Here is a 16861-nt window from a genome sequence, read left to right as displayed (position 1 = left end):
AAATAATTTCTAGGCTTGAACACAAAGCAGTCTATTTTAGAGACATCTTATGTTAGATTTATGATTGTACAAGTTAATTTGTAGGTCTGAACTGTGCCCAATTTAAAAAGAGCTACTAACTAATTTTCCTATGAAAAAGGAATCTATTATGTTGAGAGGTGGTTGTAACCTATAAATAACCAAATAATGCAGTATTTCAAAGAAAAAAATTTCTAAAAAGAACTATATAAACGTTCTGAATTGTCTTTTAAATACTCCTTTATATCAGACTTGTGTAAATGCTGTATTAATAGACATGATTTTGGGTCTGTGACTTGATTTTTTTAACACCTGGTTACATATATCACTGCTGTTTGGGGGAGGGAAAGCAAATGATATATATAAATATATAATGCAGAAGATTTTATCTCTTGTGTGTCTCAAATTGAAAAGTTAAAATGTTAACATAATTAGATATGAATTACTTCTAATTAGAAGTTACACACCCAGCAAGCTAAAAGCTATAATGTATATTAAAGGAACAACTAGTGAAAAGATTCTCTGTTACTTGGTAGTTCATGGTCTTCTTTCTCTAGTCAGTTCTATTTTTGGTAAATAAATACTATCTACAATAGCACTCACAGGAGAGAAAAAGCTATCATTCATTTTCCAAAATATACAAAATTCAGTATTTTTTTGGGGGGTGTACTGGGGATTGAACTCAGGGGCACTCAACTACTGAGCTATATCTCCAGCCCTATTTTGTGTTCTATTTAGAGACAGGTCTCACTGAGTTGCTTAGTGCCTCATTTTTGCTGAGCTTAGTTTTGAACTTGTGATCTTCCTGTCTCAGACTCTTGAGCCGCTGGGATTACAGGTGTGTACCACTGCACCCGGCTCAGTATTTTTACGAAGAGTTCTTTACTCTCAGATTGTAAGGTCTTTTTCCTGAACTCTGATACTCAGACATATGAGATGGCCACCTAAATGTTCTTTCTTACACTGCTAACTCTCAAGGACTCAAGACTGAAGATGAGAACACAGGATTTCACTGTCTTCAGGCATTTGCACCATGCTGGGAGGATCATTTGGGTACTTTGATCTGTTTTGCTTAAAATCAGTAACATACAATGAACTTCATTCTGTGCACTGATAAAGCTTAGTATGAAGCTTGCTGAAGCTCTCCTCACTAGAGTGTGAGATCTCTCTGTGTATAATCAGCTAGAGAGCTAAATAATAGAACTCTGTCCATTCTGACAATCTTTGCTTATACTAGCCAACTAATAAATCTATTTCATGGATGTACAGAGCAATGAATGATAACGACTTGACTTGGAGGGACGTTCCCTTTGCTATTCATGGCTGCTCCATCAGTCTTGGGGTGTTTGCTCAGTGATGCCTTCCTGCCACTCAACATAAACTAGCAGGCTTCCCTCCTTTCCAACCTCTGGTACTCATTACCCCCTCAACCTGCTTCCTGCCTCTCCTCCCTCACTACGATGCAATTCCTCCAGAGGAGGCACTTCCTGTTCATGGCTCTGCAGCCAGCACTATTGTGGCTCAAAGTAGATTCTTAATTGCTATTTGCTGAATTAAGAAATCAATGTTTACTATACCAAGTATCTTTGGCAACACAAACCCTACTATTTAATAAGATGTGAAACATGAGAGGCAAGCTCTAAAGAAAAAGGTGTTGAAAGGGTGAGAAACTATGAAGAGAATTTAAAGTGGAGCTACACAAGAACATACTTGAATATTTGAATTATTTCCCCAGGAATTGATGTTCTTTCTCTATGGGTTACAGAGAGGGCTTCTAATTCCTTTTAATATACAAATGTAAACAGGATTTCTTTAAAATAATGTTATTATTATTAGAATAAAGATATTAAGGGGTCTGTGGTTATTGAACATGAATTAAAAGATCTCTTGGCAGAAGAAAATGGATAATTTGGTAATTGCACCTTCTCTTTTACGCTGTACTCAGGAAAACTGATTTAGTGATTAGAGGTGGTAAAGCTGTTGTTTGGCAAGCTGATTTCCTTTGGTTAACAGTAGCAGCAACATGTACAGTAGTCCAAAATGGATACCACTGTTTATTTGTCCATAACAGGTTGCCTGAGATTAAGAGGAACACACTCTTGATCTAAGAAAACAGAAAGATCACCTTGTTAACTAGTTCAGAATGCTAGATTCAAAACTGACAGAGAAATTGGTATGATTTTTCAGTGATTTCATGAATATCTCTATGAAATAACATTAGCTTTCTACTACCACACCACATTATTTCTTTAACCCATACCAGAACATAGAATTCTAGAAACTAGGTATTTCCTAAAAACGAAATAAAAATTAAGTACCATGAGAATAAGCATTCAGGAAAACATTGTTTGTGCTTTTTTTGGGGGGAGGGGTACTGGGGGATTGAACTCAGGGGCATTCAACTACTGAGCCACATCCCCAGCCCTATTTTGAATTTTATTTAGAGACAGGGTCTCACTGAGTTGCTTAGTGCCTCACCATTGCTGAGGTTGGCTTTGAACTCATGATCCTCCTGCCTCAGCCTCTTGACCTGCTGGGATTACATTGTGCTTTTTGTGGGTTTTCTACCCTTGCGTAACATATTATCACAAACTTGGCAGCTTAAGACAACAAGCATTAGCTCAAAATTCTGAAGGTTGGATGTCCAACATGCTCTGGCTTGGTTCTTCACTTAGGGCATTCTAAGGCTGACTCAAGGTGTCAGCTGCTATGAGTTTTTATCTGGAAGTACTGGGGATGTGGGGAAGAAGGTACACTCATACATTGCTGATGGGGTTGCAAACTAGTGCAGCCACTCTGGAAAGCAGTATGGAGATTCCTCAGAAAGCTTGGAATGGAACCATCATTTGACCCAGCTATCCCACTCCTTGGCCTATACCCAAAGGTCTTAAAATCAGCATACTACAGAGATACAGCCACATCAATGTTCATAGCTGCTCAATTCACAATAGCCAGATTGTGGAACCAACCTAGATGCCCTTCAGTTGATGAATGGATAAAGAAACTGTGGCATATATACACAATGGAATATTACTCCGCCATGAAGAATGATAAAATTATGGCATTTGCAGGCAAATGGATGAAATTGGAGGATATCATGCTAAGTGAGATAAGCCAATCTCAAAAAACCAAAGGACGAATGATCTCGCTGATAAGCAGATGAGGAAATATGAGGGGGGGTAGGAGGGGTTAGTGTTAGGGTTAGGGTTAGGTTTAGGGTTAGGATAAGGAGGGTGGTAAGAATGGAGGAAGGAAGTACTGTATAGAGGGAAAAGAGGGGTGGGAGGGGTGGGGGGGAAGGGAAAAAATAACAGAATGAATCAAACAACATTGCCCTATGTAAATTTATGATTTTTAATTAAAATTAAAAAAAAGAAAAAACATTTCTTCATAGTAGTACCTAGATGAATATCTGATTAAACTGGTAGATGGTGTTCACATGCCAGGGGCTGGCAATTTGGGAGGCCATTGGAGAACTCTGCCTACCTCAACACACATGCTTTTTTATTTTAGTATCTAAATCAGTAGTAGGATACATTTTTTTGTCCCTATAAAGGGAAATATCATTGGGAAAAAATATCTTGAAGGTCACTTACAAATAAAGAGAACTTCATAACTAATTTTAGGTTTTTTAAGGTAGTATAAAGTATAAAAGTAATCTACAATTCAATTAGTCATGGGCTTATGCACATTTCCCTCCAACAAACCTAGGACATTAAAAAAAGGTTTCTATTTTTCTGTTTCATTTTGTGTTTGCTTAATGAGGGAGAGAAAATGATAAACAGGGGAAGGAAAAAGAGGAGGAAAGCAAGGGAGAAGGAGGCCAGAGGGCAAGAAAAGTTAGGGATCACAAAAAAGAATGTTCACTCTCTAAGTTGACTATAAAATCTTTTAGTTGTGTGCACAGTTACAGATCATATTAAAAAAAAAAGAAAGCAAAGAGAATATGTAAAAAGGATCATGGGAGGCCAAAGTTAGGCACAGTGAAGTTGTGAAACAGACCACTTTGAGATTAGAGGCACTTGCTGATAACTGCTTTTCTACATCACCTACGATTTCCTGATAGCTGCTTCTGCTTCCTCATGCTGAGAACAGGCGCCAAGGAAACTGAGACTGACATGTTTCTGATGAACACAGCCTAGCTAAATCTTCATGTGTGTATTTCCTGCCTTGCTGTCCCACTCCGCCACCTCTCCTCTTATAAAATCTTTCCATTCCAAGTCTCTGAAGATGGAGATCCAAGAAAAAGATCTCTATCTTCCCCAAAGCTGACTTTGAATAAACCTATTTTCCTTGCCAACCCATCTCCCAAGTTTTAATGGAGCAATGAGGTGAGAAGGCTTCACCCTCCTGGTTACAGTTGGGCAGGTATAGGGGTTTGGGAGTGGTGGACTCAATCTCCAGGTCTTCCCTTTCAGTCTGACTTGCAATCTCAACCAGTTATCCCTGATACAGCTGCTCAAAATCTCCCTCACACATGCCCAGCCCAATAACCTGCTGAATATTCCCAGCAGTGCCCCTTGCTTTTTACCTATTGAGACCCTGGAGCTGCCAGAAACTTCACCCAACACTTTTCCTACTCACATTGGTTGAGGGCCCACTAACTAAGGTCTTGTGGGCCCAAATTCAGAACAGTGCCTCACACATAGTGGGGACCCTATGAATGCCTGTTGACTGACTGCAGAAATTAGCCTCCCATGAAGACTGATAGTACAGTGAATCTTGCACGTATCAGAAAGTTTACTGTTGTTATAAGATCTTTGTACTCAGCAGGGGAACTTTCTCACAAATATTTGCACAACTGCTATTTGTGGATTTTGACAACAGGGTGGTGGAGGACCAATACGCAAATCATCACAGAGCAGATGAACTGAAGCAAGATCACTGTTATTTCTCACCCTGAGAATAGATGCCTCAACTCTAAGCAATCCCAGTTTCCAATCCATGCAGCATTTTGCTGTTAATGTCTTCACCTTTTAAATTAAAAAAAACATTAAAAAATTTGGAATCTGTTAATGATCTCTTATTACTTTCAGGTAAACTTTGAGAATATCATAAAAACAAAACTTGCCTCAAACATTTGCCTTTAAGATTTTTTTGAAGTTTTATTGAAAGTAATTTACAATGATTTAAAGGAAAGCAACAAAAACATCTTCAGAGAAGTATTTAAAAAAAACAGCTTCTACAAAGTCGGATCAACTCAATATTGATTACATTAAAGAGTTATAAACTCAAATAAAAGTGAATCAAACTTTGCCTTTTCTCTTCTGCAAAGACATCAGCTCTGATAGTATGGTCTATGATTACTTTAAAAAATGTAAAAATTCATAATATGGCATTCGAGATCATTCAAAACACATATACACAAACTGCCTGAATGTTCATTTCAGTTTTACTCATATTAGCCTCGAACTGAAAACAACCGAAAAAGCCATCATTTGGCATGAGGATAAATTGTGGCATAATACAATGGAATACCATGCAGAGTACTAATGCTATTGATACCCAGCAAGGATGAATCTCTAAATCTCTGTACTAAGTGGAAGAAGACAGATACTTATAATCTGTTTCTACAAACTTTAAAAAAAGGCAAAACTACAGTGACACAAAGCAGGTCAGTGGCTGCATGGGAAAAGGGGCAATCACACACAGCACATGAGAAAGTTGTGAGGTGACAACAGTCTTTTAGAATATAACTATGGTAGTGTTATAGAGCTGCGTACATTTGTCAAAACTCACTGAACTGAATACTTACATTTTATTGTGTGTGAATTACATCTCAAGTTTTGAAAGCAGGAGAATATCTATTGCAGTTGCAGTATAAGTAACACCATTTAAAAAAAAAAAAAGCACTTTAACAAATGGCTATATCTTCCTCTTCATCTTCATGTTCAAAACCCAATCCCACTTACAGTGTATTCAATGAACTGTTTCCTGGAATACACTACTGACTTCTTTTTCTCTGTACTTTGTTCGATACTGTTCCTTCTGTGCAGAATACTCACCAACATTTAATATGGTCATTCAATAACCATGTTTTAAGAATTTCAAACATAATAGTTATGCACCAGAATCTCTGTCCAGTTGTCAACAGGATTCTGACTTAGAAATTCCTTCAGGTGGGAAGTCTGTCCAGAATTTTTTCTTTGGATGTACAATTTGCATACAATGAAATATAAAAAGGATTTCCTTTTCCTCCTGGGACAAGGTCTTTCTATATTGCCAGGCTGATCTCAAAATCTTAAGTTCAAGTGATCCTCCCACCTCAGCTGAAGTGTGGGATCACAGGCATGCACAACCACACCCAACTTGAGTTACATAAATCTTATGTGTGCACATGCTAAATTTTCATAAATACTTACACCTATGTAACCCATATCCTTACCAAGATAGAGGACATTACCATCATCTCAGAAAGATCCCTTTCATGTTGATTTCTACCACCATCACCCAGAAGCAGACATACTTTTGGCTTTTAAAAGACATTATATTATTTACTCTTAGAATTTCCATTTACTTTAAAAACATTGTCCCTATTTCTTCATTTAGATGTCGTATCTTTCTAATTTTCTATTCATTATGAGCATTTTTCCTTTACCTCATTGCACACAGTTATAACAAGCACTTCAAAGTCCTTATTCTAACATCTGGACTGTTTTGGGTTGACCCCTGTTATTTTGAGAAGAAGCAGTATTTTTCTGTTTCCTGGATTCTGGTATGTTACTCTGAAGAATACTGATATTTTTCTTCTGCTCTATCTCTTGGGCACCAGCTTAAATCTTAGTTCAGTTTTTTGTCTCCCCCTTGGCTGGGTTATTTGCAGTGTACCCTGCACTTGTATAGTTTAGGATCAACCAGAGACTTGGGTGGAATTCATACATAGAATTTGGGTGTTCTTGTTTCTGGCTCTCTCCTTTATGGAACTTCCCCCCTCAATTTCCAGTAGCAGTGGTTGCTCCAAATGTCATCTACTGTTTTGTAGGTCAGAAAGACGCAGGTTTTCAGAGTTTTCCCACACCAAGGGTCCTGCCAGGGCAATGGAGCGGGTTGAGGTAAGCAAGGTGTCCAGGGAACAAAATATAAAGAGGCACTCAACTTCATGTTCATGAAAGTGCATGGTCAGCAGCAGAGACCGACTGTCCCTTTAAATAGAAGGCACCCTGGGTGCACTGCTGGCCTCACCCTGTAGTCCCAGTCCTGGGTCCTGCTGTCAACCTATGAGTGGAACAAACAGAAAACTTATTCCATGTTGGGTTCCTCTATCAAATTTTGACCAATACCAGAATCTGCCAGCTTTTATTCGCTTTCCACAGGTTTTGGTGATTGTCTTTTCTATTTTGTCCAGGTTTTAATTGGCTTCTGCAGGATGATTAGTGTGTCAGGAGCTTACTCAGTCATATTAAAGTGGAACTCTTGGAAGTATAGAGTTTTTGAGAGGAAAGAGATCTTAGAAATCCTCTACTCAGATTCTATAATGTCATAAATTGAAGATTGATACCAAAAGAGGTTAAAGAGTTTAATGTAGAGTCAATTATAGGGAAAGATAGCAATCTAAATTCTACTCTACAGACTATCTACTATGCCGTTCTGTAATACGGTGAATGAGCAGCTTCTGTGCAAAGTGTAAATTACTGCACTAAGACCTCTCCTTCAAATATAAATTGTGTATTACCTCTCAATTATTAATTACTGCCTGCTTAACCATTAGCTATTGTTATGGACTGAATGTCCCCTTCTCCAATTCGTGCCCCAAATTCATGCCCTATGGTGGCATTTGTAGATATAGATGAGGCTTCTGAGGAAATACTGAGATTAAATGAGATCATAAAGGGTAGAGCCCTGATTCCATAGGATTAGTGTCCTTAAAATATAGGACACTACAGAGCTTTCTCTTGTTCTTTCCCATGTCATGCACCCACAAAACCATGTGAATGTACATCAAGATGGTGGCTCCTGCAAGCCAAGGGAAGAGGTCTACAGTGTACATAAACCTATCTTGCCAACCCCTTGATCCTGGACTTCTAAACTTCCAGAACTGTGAGAAATAAATTTCTGTTGTTTAAGCCTCTCAAGTATTTGGTTACGGCAACCCGAGTGACTGATTCAGCTATAAAAAGTTAAACCATCTTACCTGACAGAAGTACTTCAGCCTGACTATACAAAGGTAAACTGATATTCTTTAAAAGAGTATGAACTTAGAAAAATAAAATCTGGGGGCGTAGAGTCTCCCCCATCTACTCTGCTTTATATTCTACTTTACAAACCATTATTTTCTCCTTCAATAAATCTATGCTTTGTCTGTCATAAAAAAAGGAAAAAATAATAAAATCTACCAATCGGTGCAGTTAAGAAAAAACAACAACAACAAAACTTGTTTTGAGGCTGAATTCAGTATTGAGTAAATCTATTGTGAATCTAAAGGGTAAATGGTGTTTCTAAACAATTTCATCTTATTGTATTTCCTATTTTTAAACTGTTTATGGTTATTAGTAAATATCATAGTCTATTCTGAAAATGTCTTTAAAGAGTAATGCCTTCCAAAACAGCATGCAAACAGGCACCATGCCAAAGTAAGATCTGAACGCATATCCCTTTTTGCAGACTAAGTCACACCTTCTGACTCCTTAGCATGCCCTATCATTTGGACCTCCACCATACTGCCTCTTCCCTCACAGCTGCCACTTCTTTCTCATACCATGGGGCCTTGCCCTTTTTACCTAACTGGGCTTAGTAAGATCTTTATATGATGACTGACACCTGGGGTCTTCTTGTCATATCCTCTTACCAACCTAAGTCAGCCCAATCTAAACTTGAAGTGGCAATCATCTTTATTAAATTAAAGGTATTAGTAGAAATAGAGAAGTATTATGTACAGTTAGGAGGATATTATTCACTAGAATTTTGAGTCTTATTTCTCATTTCATCCTTTTATCACTCCTTTTCTTATGTTCACTGCTGTTTATTTTTGTAGCTAGGCAGTCTGTTCTGGCAATATTAGGTCAGCATATTTCATTTCTACATTCCAACTCTCTTTTATCCTTTTTCTTTATCTGGCAGCAGTTAGTAAAGTTCATATAGTTCTTCTATATCTTCAATATCTTAAGAAGTTAAGAAATATGAGAGTTACCTCTCATCTGACCAGTGACAATAATTAGTACTAATTCAGGATAAAACACTTATAAGCAATTTTATATAACCAATTTGCATTTCTACATATTGATCTGGTTTGACTGATGTAGAGTCATCCTAAGCAAGTTGGGTACCAATTATGCCAACACTTCCCTTAACTTTATATTGTCATATGCAGTTTTGGTAAGGCCCCAAAACATTTCTTTCCCCTTTACTTGTTACCCTAACAGATGACTGAAAAAAAGAATTGTGATTTTGGGGGATCCTGATATTAAAAGTACTTTGGCAGGAGGTTATCTAACTACTAGACTGGATTTTGAGATTCTTTGGGCAATGTAAGGTTTGGGATTAGAGTTTGGGCAAACCTTTCTTTTTTTAAATTGTGTATCTGCTTTAATCAATGATAATATGAAAAGAGGAGGAATGACAATTATAAACACAAGGAATATAAACTCCCATAAATGTGAAAGAATTAGTGAAATGTTGAAAGAGATAGTCTAATTAAGAAATAATTGGTTTCTTACTTTCAAATATACTTTGCTTTGAGGTAATGTTCTTTAAAGACATTTTAATGGACAAAGCCCTGGGTTTAATCCCCAGTCCCAGCACCCTCCTCAATGAAAAAAGGATATATTTTAATAACTGGATAAAATATTTGTAATTCACAACTTTAGAAGTTTTTCTTTTAAAGGAATAATTCCTTATAATTTAACATTTTAGTATGCTTAGTTAATATAGGGAATTAACTCTGACTAGAGTTACTCTTTTCTCACTGGCTTTGTACACTTCTGCATGACTCCAGTACCTCCCCTATGTATCCTTTCTCAATTAGTTTTGGTAGAAGAAGCTGGCAGGAGTTAACCTTCTCCTCTTCTATGGTATGTCTATGATTTGTACCAGTTTCTATCATAGCATTAGCACTCTACCATGGAAAACATCTTATCTATCTTTATTACTGTCTGGTACACATCTTAGGCTTTGGTGCATAATAAATGGTCAAGAGTGGTTTGTTGAGTATTCACATTACAAGAGTTAAGACTTATTTTCAGTTTTCTTTTCAAATCAATATTGTCTGGAGGGTTTTTAAAAAGGTGAAACATTCAGAAAGGAAGTTAAGAACACTTTTAGCCTTTCTGTTTGATTCCTGTTTCAGATGTAATGTATTACATTAACTGATCTTCAGATAGGCTCTGGAAACAATGAGAACTTTGTAGAATGATTCTTCAAAAAAAGAGGCAAAGATCAGCTTCAGAAATAAAATGCTTTAAGATTTATCAAGAGGTCAATCAAACCTTAGTTAAGAATCAGCCTCTTGTCCTTCTCTATGTTAGGATGGCTCCAAAGTAGGCTAGAGTTAAGTTTATTTAAAGTTATATTCAACAGCTGAAAGGGAAATGAGGAAAACAACTCCATTTGCAATAGCCTCAAAAAATTAAAATACTTGGGCATCAATCTAACCAAAGACGTAAAAGATCTCTACAATGAAAACTACAAAACATTTTAGAAAGAAATTGAGGAAGACCTTTGAAGATGGAAAGATCTCCCATGTTCTTGGATAGGCAGGATTAACATTGTCAAAATGGCCATACTATCAAAAGTGCTGTACAGATTCAATGCAATTTCAATTAAAATCCCAATGATGTACCTTACAGAAATAGAGCAAGCAATCATGAAATTCATCTGGAAGAATAAGAAACCCAGAATAGCTAAAGCAATCCTTAGCAGGAAGAATGAAACAGGGGGTATCGCAATACCAGAACTTCATCTATACTACAAAGCAATAGTAACAAAAACAGCATGGTATTGGCACCAAAATAGACAGGAAGATCAATGGTATGGAATAGAGGACATGGACACAAACCCAAATAAATACAATTTTCTCATACTAGACAAAGGGGCCAAAAATATGCAATGGAGAAAAGATAGCCTCTTCAACAAATGGTGCTGGGAAAACTGGAAATCCATATGCAACAGAATGAAACTAAATCCCTATCTCTCACCCTGCACAAAACTCAACTCAAAATGGATCAAGGACCTCAGAATCAGACCAGAGACCCTTCATCTTATAGAAGAAAAAGTAGGTCCAAATCTTCAACATGTCGGCTTAGGATCAGACTTTCTTAACACGACTCCCATAGCACAAGAAATAAAAGCAAGAATCAATAACTGGGATAGATTCAAACTAAAAAGCTTTCTCTCAGCAAAGGAAACTATCAGCAATGTGAAGAGAGAGCCTACAAAGTGGGAGAAAATCTTTGCCAATCATACTTCAGATAGAGCACTAATTTCCAGAATCTATAAAGAACTCAAAAAACTCTACACCAAGAATACAAATAATCCAATCAACAAATGGGCTAAGAAATGAACAGACACTTCACAGAAGAAGATCTACAAGCAATCAACAGATATATAAAAAAAAAATGTTCAACATCTCTAGTCATAAGAGAAATGCAAATCAAAACTACCCTAAGATTTCATCTCACTCTAATTAGAATGGTGACTAAAGAATACAAGCAACAATAGGTGTTGGCGAGGATGTGGGGAGAAAGGTACACTCATACATTGCTGGTGGGGTTGCAAATTACTGCAGCCACTCTGGAAAGCAGTGTGGAGATTCCTCAGAAAACTTGGAATGGAACCACCATTTGACCCAGCTATGCCACTCCTTGGCCTATACCCAGAGGACTTAAAATCAGCATACTACAGAGATACAGCCACATCAATGTTCATTCACAATAGCCAGATATTGGAACCAACCTAGATGTCCCTCAATTGATGAATGGATAAGGAAACTGTGGGATGGGGCTGGGGAGATAGCTCAGTTGGTAAAGTGCTCACCTTGCAAGCACAAGGCCCTGGGTTCGATCCCCAGCACCAAAAACAAAACAAAACAAACAAACAAAAACAAAACTGTGGTGTGTATATATATATATATATATATATATATATATATACACAAACACAATGGAATATTACTCAGCCATAAAGAATAATAAAATTATGGCATTTGCAGGCAAATGGATGAAACTGGAGAATATCATGCTAAGTGAGATAAGCCAATCTCAAAAAAACCAAAGGATGAATGATCTCACTGATAAACAGATAATGACACATAATGGGGGGTGGGTGGGGGGCAAGAATGGAGGAAGGAGGGACTGTATAGAGGGATAAGAGCGGTGGGAGGGGTGGGGGGGAAGGAAAAAATAACAGAATGAATCAAACACCATTACCATAGGTAAATGTATGATTACACAAATGGTATGCCTTTACTTCATGTACAAACAGAAACAACATGTATTCCATTTGTTTACAATAAAAATAAATTAAAAAAAAGAAAAAAAATAAAGTTATGTTCAAAAGATAGATCTGTTGTTGTAAAGATTACTATGATCTCAAAATAAAGAGGGGATAGAATACAAAACTTAAGTAGAGGTCTGCATAAATTGTAAAGTCATTTAAGTTTGTAAGAGTTTTTAAAACAAGGTAAAACTTGCATGTAACTGAGTCGATAAATATATGGATCTTTGTAGAGGTTAAATAGAAAAACGTGAAATGTTAGTTAGGAATGTTTTCAGGTAAAAGTCACAGATAACCTAACTTGCTGGGCAAACATACAGATGCTTATTTTTCAGGAGCTTGGAAGTTGCCCAACAATACCGTTAGGGTCCCAGATTCTGTTCATCTTTATACTCTAGGATCCTTTATATCCAGGTGGCTCATTCTTACACTTTTCACCTGGGTTGCAAGAAAGCCCCTGAAGCTGCAGGCATCATATTCATGTGGAAGTTACGAAGAAAGGAAAGAGAAGTAGTGCCAGCTTCATCAGTTAATGTCCTTATCCATCAGATAAGTTCTCAAAGACGTTTCGAAGCAGACTTTGTTTCATATCTCATGGTCCAGAACAGTTGTGTGTGATCACTTTCAGATGTAGAAACTCTGGGAAAGCAACTGTTAGACTTTCAGTTTCTACCATAGACTGGCCAAGGCAAGAACACAAAGTCTGCCAGAAGACAACAGTGAGTGGTTAAGGTTGATTAGGACATTAAAGTTACCGGGTTTGTCAAGATGAGTATGTCTAAGATCTTGGGGACAAATGGGCATATAGTTAATAATTCATGTGGAGATATTTTCTTAAGACCATGGTTGCTAATAATGGCATAAATGATGAGGAATCTGTTTTTATCATGTGTCTCATTCCTCTTTTTGTGCTTTTAAATTTTGACAGTTTTCCTTTATTTTCCATTCTCCCCCACCTACCTTTGGTTCTATCACTACCATACTCTATGTTTCATTCTCTATAAACACTTTCCTCTTTTAAAAATGATTTTTCTCATTATTCCTCTGAGTTATTAGCACTTTATGCCATTCACAAAATACTTAATATCTTAAACTTTACATTATGATAATTTGCACAATTATTCTATTCCTATCTTCTGATAGACTGCTAGCTCCTTGAGGGTACTAAGTCTTCCTCAGACACAGAAGGTTCCAAAAGATCATTTTTTGAATTGGATATTGATTTATTTTCTTTCATTTAGTCAGACTGTTAGTGTTGCATGGAAGGAAATGGAAGGGAAGACTAACGTGTAAAATAAGGACACTGGTATGGTGACTTAAAAGCTAGGTATGTTTCTGGTATGGGTTGGAAAGGGCACTCCCTCTGCACACCGGGGCTGGAAAATAGTACCTCCAGTGAGCTGATGCAACTGTGAGGGCATGGAGCTTGGAGGGCTGTGGTCCTTCTGTACAAATATAGACAGGCATCCTTCCTCAAGGAGATGCAGTTCTGTACCAGAGCACTCAGCTAGGTGAACACAGCAAGGCTATCTCCAATGTACTCCCTTGACCTTTGCTTACTGCACAAATGTTCAATGCTCAGCAGCAGCCATATAAAAAGGATTTCATAAATTTATTTTTTCATCTGGTAAGAGTCTTTTATGATTTCTCCAGGCTTTTAAATATAGTGATGGGAAACTAAGAACCTCATATTTTAGATAGATCTAATTGTCCAAGATCGTGCTCATAACTGAGACAAAATTCATCTTTTCATTCTTTCTTTCGGAGGGCCTGAGACTTAAACTTCTGATGCTAGATATAACTATCATGCTTCAGAGCACTTACACAAGTCTGTGGCAGGAAGCTGCCTCCTAAACAGCACACAGACTTGCATGTACTCTTCATAAGTAGGGACCATGAACATTGTCTTTGGTTATCAGATTTGTGTGAATATGCAAAAGCTTGTGTTTAAAATCCAATTAATCAAGCCTACTCTGAGAATCTAATTTATAAACCCTGGAAATCTTAAACTTCCTTTCTACCCCCCACTGTCTTCTATTGTCCTCTGTTTTATTACCTATCCATTTTATAGGGGTTGTGGTGGACTTATCTGTCACCCCACATGGGTCACTGATAATCTATTAGATATGAAATTTTAATTTGAAAGTATTACTGATAAAAATCAAATGCTTGCAGGAAAATTTATAGAACAAGAACTGATATGTGAAAGATAGTGTTAAAAATTACTCTTTGTCACGTCCTCTGAGTATTGTGGGAAAGGTCTGAAATTAATTGTCATGGGAATTTCAGAAAATAAGGTGAAAACCCCTTTAAATCATGTTTCTACTTGAAAAATATACTTTTGTAATCTAAACTGTGATTATGTGTTAACAATAAAATCAACTTTAATAAAATCAACTTTAATCAACATTAAAGTTGATTTTATTTGATGTGAAATCTAATACATTTAAAAGAGTTAACGGTGCAATGAAAGCAAAGAAATAGAAGGCTAGGCATAGAAATAAAATATCCATATACTTAGAAAATTGAAAATATCCAAAGATATTTGTCTAAATGTATGTCTATTGCATACACATAGATATAATTTTATATATTTACCAATTTTTAGAATTAAAATGTATAAAATATATTCCCTTCATTAGGCTCAAATCTTTCCTTTTTTGACTAGACATCTGATTAGGGTTCTGTATTATTGCTTTTGCACAAACCACACTCAAAATGTATCAGCTGCCATTTCCAGTTTTGGTTTCTTTAAAGTGGACTGAGAATTAAGAAGAGTTGTGAAATAGTCCAGGAGCAGAAAACTTCTGGAGTTTTATAATTTTCGTCTAGTCTTTCCAAATGACTCCCTCACATCTGATCAATAGTATTTTAACTCACCATTATCAGATCTGTCTAAATTATTCACGTTATTTTTTTGTGAAAATGACTTTTCACAGTCATATTTCACCAAGTTGTGAATTATATAACTGATTTATAGCAATAACTATAACTAGTATTAATTGTTTTAGGAACAAATACGATATTTTAACCGGCAGCAGTGCTCGGGCCAAGGGAGTATGAAGGGAGAAGCTTAGTAGACACAGACATAAGCAGACGTTGCCCACGGGCATCAGTATGCTTCAGAGAGAATGGATGATTTGGCTAAGCTGGCCAGGAGTTAAAAATAGAGATTGGTTAAGAGAGTTTTCACTTTTTGGAGAAAATGATTTTACAAAAGAAAGGAAGAAAGGAAGGAAGAAAAAAATTAATGAACTATTGAAAAGCATATGCTTTTAAAACCATTAAGTTTTTTCTGGTTCCCATAATACTACATTTGCCCCATTTTCCTTCTTTCTGACCACTCCTTTTCAGTCGCGTTCCTTCTCTAAGGCAGCCAAGTGTTCCAGGGTTCGGTCTCAGAAGCCCTTCTTGTCTCTGGCTGCCCTTTCACTTGAGGTGATCTCATCACTTTCCTAGCTTTCAAAACCACCTGTGTGCTGAGGACTCGCAGATTTCTTTCCCCAGTCCAGCTTCTGGCTCCAGATTGGAATAAACATCTCCATTTAGATATTTCATAGGCAACTTACACTTAAATTTCCCTCAAATTAAGTTTTGATTTATTTCTCAAAAGCTGAGCCTTCCTGCAATCTTCCCCATCTCACTAAGCAAGTATATTCTGGCTTCCTTCCATTTCTTTGAGTAGGCAGCTCTTTGCCTTGGCCTGGAAAGCTCCCTACTTAACTCAGTAGAAGGTTGGCTCTTGCTCATCTTTCAAGTCTGGACTTAAATCTTGCCAGAAAGGCTATCCCTGTTCTTCCCATTTCTATCAGAGTAAAACGTGCACTATGGCAACAGTGTTTCATCAGTTTGAAAGGAAATATTCACTGTTTTTGTTTGTTTGTTTTCCCTGATTAAACCATAAGCTCTGTGAGGGTAGAGCATGATAAGCTCATTTGACAAGTCCATTTCATCCTTCCCTGTGTATCACTGATATGGCTTGGCTGCCAAGCTGAATGGTCAGCCCACTGGTCCCTGCCAAGAAGTGGCAGTGGAAAGAATGCAGCAGTATAGGGCAGTCCCTAGGCAGGTTGGAACACAGGTGGCAAGCAAGGGCTGCCTCCGTGTGGAGCCTGCCATACCTGCATGGGCCCGAGGCTCAGTGGGCCTGTGGTGGGGCGGACCATCGCCTGGTGAGCCAAGGTGCACTGATCTGTCATCTCACATGGCTCAGCCTGGCCCAGTGCAGACACTGGCTCCACTTGGTGCGGCAGCTCCCCCTTCCCTCACCAGCACACACACACTCTAACTCAAGAGTCAAAGGCTTCAACCTCTGGCTTCTTTGAGATGCTGGGAGAAAATAGAAGCAAAGCAAACCTGAATGGGATTCTGGTGATAGTACTTTTTCAAACCCTAATTAGCAAAAGTTTGGAACAAT

The 16861-nt window shown here is 37.4% G+C and overlaps 1 protein-coding gene across 4 annotated transcripts in view; it reads right to left on the bottom strand.

The window, feature by feature from the left end:
• STXBP4 (syntaxin binding protein 4) overlaps window positions 1-16861 on the bottom strand; it is a 165150-nt gene that overhangs the window by 29731 nt on the left and 118558 nt on the right. Inside the window, exon 17 of one of the 4 annotated variants that reach the window (XM_079131412.1) lies at window positions 6934-7233. The exons of the other annotated variants lie outside the window; for them this stretch is intronic. Within the exon in view, the coding sequence (XP_078987538.1) occupies window positions 7229-7233 (5 nt within the window). The 3' untranslated portion in view covers window positions 6934-7228. Of the gene's footprint in view, window positions 1-6933; window positions 7234-16861 lie in introns of those variants that run through there. 4 annotated transcript variants of the gene reach the window in all.

Source organism: Sciurus vulgaris, assembly GCF_902686455.1.
Source record: "Sciurus vulgaris genome assembly, chromosome: 3".
NCBI lineage: Eukaryota > Metazoa > Chordata > Mammalia > Rodentia > Sciuridae > Sciurus > Sciurus vulgaris.
This window is presented reverse-complemented; position numbering and strand designations above follow the sequence as displayed.